The sequence below is a fragment of the Montipora capricornis genome, chromosome 12 (assembly GCF_036669925.1).
Source record: "Montipora capricornis isolate CH-2021 chromosome 12, ASM3666992v2, whole genome shotgun sequence".
In the NCBI taxonomy this organism is placed as follows: Eukaryota; Metazoa; Cnidaria; class Anthozoa; order Scleractinia; family Acroporidae; genus Montipora; species Montipora capricornis.
This window is the reverse complement of record NC_090894.1, coordinates 39567438-39574871: the sequence shown is the minus strand read 5'-3', so window position 1 is coordinate 39574871 and position 7434 is coordinate 39567438. Positions and strand designations below refer to the sequence as shown.

The following is a 7434-nucleotide window of genomic DNA, read 5'->3' as shown; positions in this document are numbered from 1 at the left end:
AGCAAAATAATAATCAAGTGTCATGTTTGGGTTGTCGGTCGAGAATAGGGCTTATTTGTTCGACATAGATTCGTACCCCGAGCCTCGAGTTGAAATGTTTGGGATCTAGCTTCGGTGGGGCAAAACAAAAGAAGTTTTCAATCCCTCGGGACTCAACATGGCCGCCGTGTGATTGAGGCCAATTAGGGTCCATAACCGTGGTGACCATGGTAACTAATCATTTAAATTTTTTTTGCTTTAGCGGTTTTCACAGTTTATGAAGACTTCATGGTATATCGTGAAGGTGTCTACATCTATGTTAGTGGAGGAGCAGTGGGCCTGCATGCCATCAAAATGCTGGGGTTCGTTCATCATTTTGAGAAATTTATTATGTAAATTTCAAGTATTCCGAGAATGAAAATGATGCAAAGGACCTTTAGGCAAAGAATTCGCTATCAATGCGCTATCGAGTTGGTATTAGATAAAAATTACTTTTTTTTTCGTGGGATATAGACCGCAAAATAGTCCTTTTCTTCCCTTTTCGGAAGGTGCGACACGCCGTAAGCGTGATCCTCGCGTGTGAGCATCTCCTGTGAAGGCAACTTTATGCCCGGAAGGGAAGGAGAAAGTGGCCGCAAAAAAGACGCGGCTAATTTTGCACAACGCCAATTATATTGAAACCCATTAACAGGCCTTCCTAACGTCAAGAATAACCTAATACAAGCATATGAAGTGTTCGCTAATAGTATTTATTTCTTATCCTTTTCTTTTTCGTATTCAGCTGGGGAACGTCCTCGGAAGGCATTGATTACTGGGTAAGCCTTGTCATATTTGATAATCTCTAGATGTTGCAAGTGTTATTCGTGTGGCTTTTCCGGCGTAGCACGTGTCGTTCCATCGTGAGAACGTTTGACAAAGTGGTGAAAAGGAGTGGTCAGATTTCTAGTTTGGAGCAGATTTGTATCGTACACAGCGCAATATCCCATCCAAAAAAATCTTTTCTGCAAATTGGGGAAAAAGTCTTGCGCATCACGGTTGCATGCCCGCCTACTGGACGTTTTTTCATCGTACAAACTCCATATCAAAATGCTCTTGGAAACTGGTCTTCGTACAGCCATAACAATTTTGCTTTTTGAGATAAATGAATCCGGCCTGGCCATTAGTATACCCGGTGTATATAGCTCTTAGCCAATCAGAAGGCTGGATTGGTACCACGTGACACGAATGGACCAATAAGAGCACGATTCATCTCATTAAGCGTCGGCTATGTTGTTTTGGGCGGGAAGCGGTCCATGCTAATGAGCAGCAGGAATCCATAAAAGGGCATAGCCCTGGAAGTGCACTGTAAATGTTACGCGAGCCGAAAATCAGGCCAAAATCACGTAAATTGAAAGGTTACTAACAAACCCTATTGTTACAAGTGGGAACGTATGGGGGTTCTATAAACAGTCCCGTTAGTACCGGTGGGATTGGTTAGGCAGTAGCACGAGACTAGGAATAATTCTACTAAGAGAAGGTTTGCTGTCTGTAAAATTGTGCAAAAAGGCGGCTGGATTGGTATCGTTGACTACCATAAAATACCTCTATTGCCAGCGAACAATAACGTAACGTGCTCAAGGTGCTGGATGTTCAGTCAGTGGAACATAAAGCACAGCAACGAAAAACCCCTGCCAACGGAAGACGGAAAAGTTTACAAAATCAAAAGATCCAAGCTGAAAACTACTGTACAATCTGGACAATGCGAAGTTCAACTTTTACTTCTTAATCCTTACAAATAATTATATAAATTGTCGAGAACATTACTTATCAACTGTCTTATTATGCAATTATCCAAGCAAAGCGGTGTCCCAGCAACATTTTTTTTACTCTGAAATCAGTGCGATTTCGCATTCGCCAACCCCCCTTTTTCTCTCCTTTGAAAGACGTCTTGGACACACTTCACTGCAATGACCAGAACCAGGTTGCTGACCAGCGGTTTTCGTTAAAACAATGGTTTGCTGGGGGTGCTTAGTTTCGCGGGCTAAGAAAACCTGGCTGTGGTCATTGTTATTTAAGGTTTTTCGCTCTTTAATATGGACCGCTTCCCGCAAAACAACATGGCGGACGCTTAATGAGCTGGATCGTGCTCTGATTGGTTCATTCGTGTCAAGTGGTACCCACTCAAGCTTTTTGATTGGCTTAGAGCTATGTAAGGCAGGTATACTACTCTCTTTGATGCTATGACTCGCAACCTGTTCCAGGAAACGCGCTTAGCTTTAGGACAATCCATCCACTGTAATATCATCAGTCTTGTAACTGTATTCTTGAAATGGGTCGAAGGCTTAGTTCTGCATTTCGTTCAATTATATAAAATAATGGCTCTCGCGATTAAGGGGGTATTTACGTGAGACCAGGACGAACTTAGACCGGCATGAGATCGTATCGGCCGCCATACATTTCTTTTTATGCGTTTACATTAGACTGGCTTCACAATCAACTCAGACCGGTCTGACTTAGTGTCGGTTGCTGGACCGAGACGAGAAACTCTCAGACCGGCCTGAGTTCGTACCGGTCTCATGTTGGTCTCATGTAAATACCCCATAACTGTTTAATTTGGGCTATGAGGACATCCTCGTAAGTTGTAAACTGGTCATTCTACTTTGGAACCAACTTTCGCTTTCAGCTTTGCAATGTATTTCGTGCTGCAAAGCTGCTCCTTTGTTCTTGATTTTCCTTTCGTACTTTTCTCTTCTGAGTATTTATCAATATTGATTATAAAAACGAGATCTAATGTATGCCGCGCGTTAGCAAACCTGGGGCCATCTCAATCACGCCCGGCTTGCAGGCATGTTTCTCCGAAGTTCCCTAACTTCTTTATGTCACTTCTGCTCGTTTTCGTAGATCTGTGCCAATTCTTCGGGAACTATCTGGGGTATGAATGGTGAGTGGATATGTTTGGCATGTTTTAAAACGCTATTGTTTTAAGTTTCTTTTTTGTCCTTGTTTTTTTTTTTGTTGTTGTTGTTTTTTGTCTGTTTTTTCCGTTCCTTTTTTTACCGGGTAAGTCATCTCAGGCGGAATTTCAATCCTAGTTGGCTGCCAGAAGTTGTCGCCAGGGGACATATGTTGTCCCAAGCGATTTTCTCACGTGTGTAGGACAATGAGCGTTTTTATCTTATGCATTTTCTTATCTCTATAACAGGAAATTTCTACATTCGCCGAGGAACAAATGAATGGGGCATTGAAAGTGGCATTGTTGCTGGGCGTGTTCCTGGCTAAAGCAAGAAAAATACAAAGATCTTTGTTTTGTATTGTCCTGTTTTTAATGCCATATTTGTAGTTTTAACAACACAGCTTTATTAAAACATACACAAACGGAAGCAAATCGCTTATCCGCTCGATGTGAGAATCGATGAAAATCATGGCTATGGTAAAACAAAGAGCTGAGGGAATGAAATGATAAAAACAATAGAGTAAGAAAACAGCGAAAATAAATCAGTCCCTAAAATCGTGGTCCAAAAGTTTCGATTTTCGTTTGTGCTTGTCTGTGTTTTGTGTAAAAACAATATTTTTATATTTTTCTCTCAAATATTCCTGAAAAAGTAATACTGAGATGAAATTGTCGGCGACTTGATGATGACAGGGGTTATGTATTCTTCTTACAAAATGGTCACAGGCCCACTCAGTTAACCATCAACTGAAGGCAGGTGGCCAAGTAAGATCTCTCGTTGCTCGATCTCAAGTACTGGCTCATACTCCTTCAAAATAATAAAAAAAGTGAATTGAACGGAAAGAAAGATAGAAGGACGATTGCGAGTCGAACAGCGTATCAGCGGCATGAACTTCGTCAAATTGTTAAAAAAACGTGAAAGACATTCAAGCATACTCTCCGCATGATAATATCTTCGTTGGTAAGACCATACTCTGAGATGGTTAGCATTACATCGAGCTGGACCCACATAGGAGGATCTTGAGCAACACCACATAGCGAATGGGTGAATGTATGCTACAAAATCCTCTGAGACCTCTTTTAACGATCAAAACTCGTCCCACTGAACCCAGACATTCGCTTTCGATGATTTATGAAGAAACGACTGTCCGGCGATGATTTTATAGGCTGAAAGGAGTCCAAACGATATGACTGTCCACATTTACATTATTGGATATGTTAGTTGTTGGTGAGGTCCATACATTCTCAGTTGAAACGACATAGAACGCTCACGTTCTATCAATATAGCGCAATTGGTCCGTTAGACACTATAGCTATAAAAGATCATCTTTTGGATAAAGTGACTAAAGGAAAAATTACACTTTTTCGATAGAACATGAGTGTAGGAAGACGAAAAGAAAAGGGTTCAAGAGATTGGATGAAAAAGAGGGAGTTCATTGCAAAATAAAACAGTTATACTTTAACATCATCGTGCTCTTAAACACCACCGCACTGAGCCTTTCAGTTTTCATTGCATTAACTTATGCTGTCTTTTTCTTACGTGGGTTCTTTTTTTCACCAAAACAAAAACAAAAAAAAATAATATAAGGATAGAGTTTAATTCACAAACAAAAAACAAACATGGCTGCTGTTTCTTTGTTCAAGGACGTTATGTGAAACAACTAACTCAGTCCCATAATCGTTATCATCTGAATCTTTAACAGTTTTCGCCAAAAAGAATTATCTTCGCACTTTACAGAGACAAATTAATAATAATTTATTACTTATATAGCGCAAAATACATGTGGGATATGATCTAATGCGCTCAATTAAACAGTTGTTATTAAGGTAGATTGAAGAATTCAGATGTTCAAAGGGATTGAAACCAATGAGCCCCTCAATATCGGTGCATGTTCTACCAAATAAGTTATAGGCCACATCTGTCAAAGGCTGGGCAATATTTGTCCGGGAAACGTTTTCTTGTAAAAGCAATAGTAGCAGTGAGTAAACCTTGTAAGAGTGGAGCCACTGCAAGTGGGCGTTTCTCAGCTGATTTCTGTTTTAAACGCTGCTGGCGCTAGTTTTCTTTTTCGTCTTCTTTTCTTCCCCTGAGATTTCAACTCTCATCCCCGATGAAATGGCTCTTGAACATGACTCAGCGGTGCTCTGCATCTCTGAGCTCTTTGCGCTTCTTCTGTGTGAAGTACTGCTAAGTTTCCGAACATTAATGAAACTCGTCCTTCCCGATCGAAACGATCGGAGCTCCTCACGATCAACGCCTTGGTTCCTCCTCACAAAGAGCCTCTGCAAAAGCAGCAGCATAGTCCTCTGAAGTTCCTTATGTCGGTATGCGTACAAAAATGGATTTAGCGCACTGGAGCAGTAGTGCATCCATTTGACAAAGCTCAACACACGCTCTGAGTTCGGTGAAGAAGGGAGAATTCCAGGGTTGAAAGTAGCAAGCATGGTGAGACTAAATAAGGGTAGCCATGTTATGACAAACACCAGCGTAATTATTGCTACTGTGAAAGACAATCGAACCTACAACTCAGAAGAGGAAACAAGTTCATTAGCTTTTTTTAAGTTAAACCCTAGGTTAAATGTTCTAGATTTCATACTTGATGCAGTCCATTACGTTTGGAAATCTGCTTTTTCGTTTTTTGACGAAAAATAAATTCCAGATTCTACGCGTTGAAACCGAGACTCTATTTTGTGGGCCAGGGAATCTAGAGCAATGATGTGCAATCCACCCTTTGCAAACTTGATTTGACATTTTCCTACAAGATTACATGCTCTAGAGTCCGCCTTCCCTTCCACGCCGTGGAATATTCCTCTTCTTGGAGCGCATTTTTAACTAAATAGGATCATATTTCATGGTACATTTATTCATTAATTTGTAAAGACACCAACCTCTTTCGCCAAGGTGTTTCTGCTTTTCCTATACCTCGTCGTAGCTTTTTTGGTCTTGATAGCGATAAAAATGCTGAGGTATGCAGTAGTTATCACTGTTGTGGGAATGAAAAAGCAGACTATTGCTAGGGAAACCGTGTATGTCTTCTGCCACTGAGTCCCATACTGGAGAGGCTGAATAGACGCCAGTCCAGCTGAAAACAACCAAGAAACAGCCGCAGCGATATAGATATTTCTTCTGTTGAGTAAGCGGTGCTTGACTGGTGTGATGACGGCGTAACTTCTCTCAACACTGATACCTGTGAGTTGAAGAATGGAAGTGCTACCGATAAAGATATCAGCTGTTATGTAGACCTGATAGAGAGTCCAATTTAATGGAAAATCATGGTAATCAGAGTATGTGATGTACATCCAAATTGGTAAGGGAACTACTCCTATGAAAAAGTCTGCAATCGCCAATCCGATGATAAAGGTGTGCCTGATCGTCCTTTGTAGCCACTTGTCTGAAACATATGCTCCAATGACAAGACCATTTCCAATCACATTTGCGATTGCCAGAAAGGCATATGATGATAAGGATAGGTACAGTTCGGCTGGAGAGCGAATTGGCTGCACGCGACCTGGCGCGGTTTGGTTAAAGGAGTACAATATGGCTCCACTGTTTTGAAAGCTCTTCATTGCTATGAGTGTTCTCAAAGGCAGAAAATCTCTGCTCTTGCTACAAGAAGAATATGTTCAAATTACTCAAATGGTACGTTGCCGTTCAAGGCAGTGGAAATTATTTGTACTGTCTGCAGACAAAAGAAACACCAAAGTGACGTAAGTAAGAAAGTATCATTATTTACCCTCGGATTTATAGAGTAGCTATAGTTAGTAAATAAACCCCTTCAGGCGGCTGGTATGTCGGCTGATAACGTTCGCGGCTGAGAGATGAATATTTGGCCGAGAATCTTACTTACTGAAAAAGAAATTTAATTCAACCATGAAAGACAGAACGTGCAAAGTCTTGATGTCAGTGTGTTCAAGTGCGGCTGAAACTTTTCTCTTCTTTGAATGGCTGGTTTATTTTATAGTTAGGAACACAGTGTATTAAATTCTCTACTCTATAAAATGACTCAGTTTGAGTTTGGGCAGCATTAAATCTCTAAATTGTGTACTTTCCGGAACGGCATTTGCGACCAGCTTTTTAATGTCACTATCACTAGACTCCTGAGAAACGAGTTTTAAAACTCTTTGCCTTTTTTCCACCGGCTTTCTTTCTTTTCAACGGAAATGATCGCTACAGCATTTCACAAGGCAAATATCCGCGCAAAGGGGGGTTTTTGCTTGATGACTGTCCTGTGAGTTTGCACCACGTGACGTAAATTAGCCAATAAAATCGCTTCTCGGTTTGACAAATATCCACCACTAGCCACCGACTCAGTTATATTAAGGACTGCGTCATCTAATCCGTAGTCATAAAGTGAGGGGGTGGTCAATCTTGAAAATGATTCACACAGTTTGGAAAAAACTTGGTGACAGGTTTTATCCCCACTTAACAGATAACTACCAATTTTTGTTTTACTTGAAATATGTCACGTGACCAAATAACAGACCACCTCCCGTTTAATTTTGAAAGCTTCTGCAGACATGGAAAA

General features: G+C 40.8%; 1 protein-coding gene and 1 long non-coding RNA gene across 3 annotated transcripts in view; one reads left to right on the top strand and one right to left on the bottom strand.

Moving 5' to 3' along the window:
• The first annotated feature begins 239 nt into the window (after positions 1-239).
• On the top strand, positions 240-2900 carry LOC138025988 (uncharacterized). The gene is made up of 3 exons (XR_011127210.1): positions 240-341; positions 761-794; positions 2860-2900. It is a non-coding gene; the product is annotated as an uncharacterized lncRNA (long non-coding RNA).
• Positions 2901-4835: 1935 nt separating this feature from the next.
• The window catches only part of LOC138027653 (melatonin receptor type 1B-B-like), a 4965-nt gene continuing 2366 nt past the window's right edge, over positions 4836-7434 (bottom strand). The window contains exons 2-3 of one of the 2 annotated variants that reach the window (XM_068875212.1): positions 5798-6515; positions 4836-5428 (exon numbers count right to left, since the gene is read on the bottom strand). In XM_068875212.1, the coding sequence (XP_068731313.1) occupies positions 4949-5428; positions 5798-6475 (1158 nt within the window). In that variant the 5' untranslated portion in view covers positions 6476-6515 and the 3' untranslated portion in view covers positions 4836-4948. Of the gene's footprint in view, positions 5429-5797; positions 6717-7434 lie in introns of those variants that run through there. The other variant, XM_068875214.1, reaches the window with a different exon arrangement.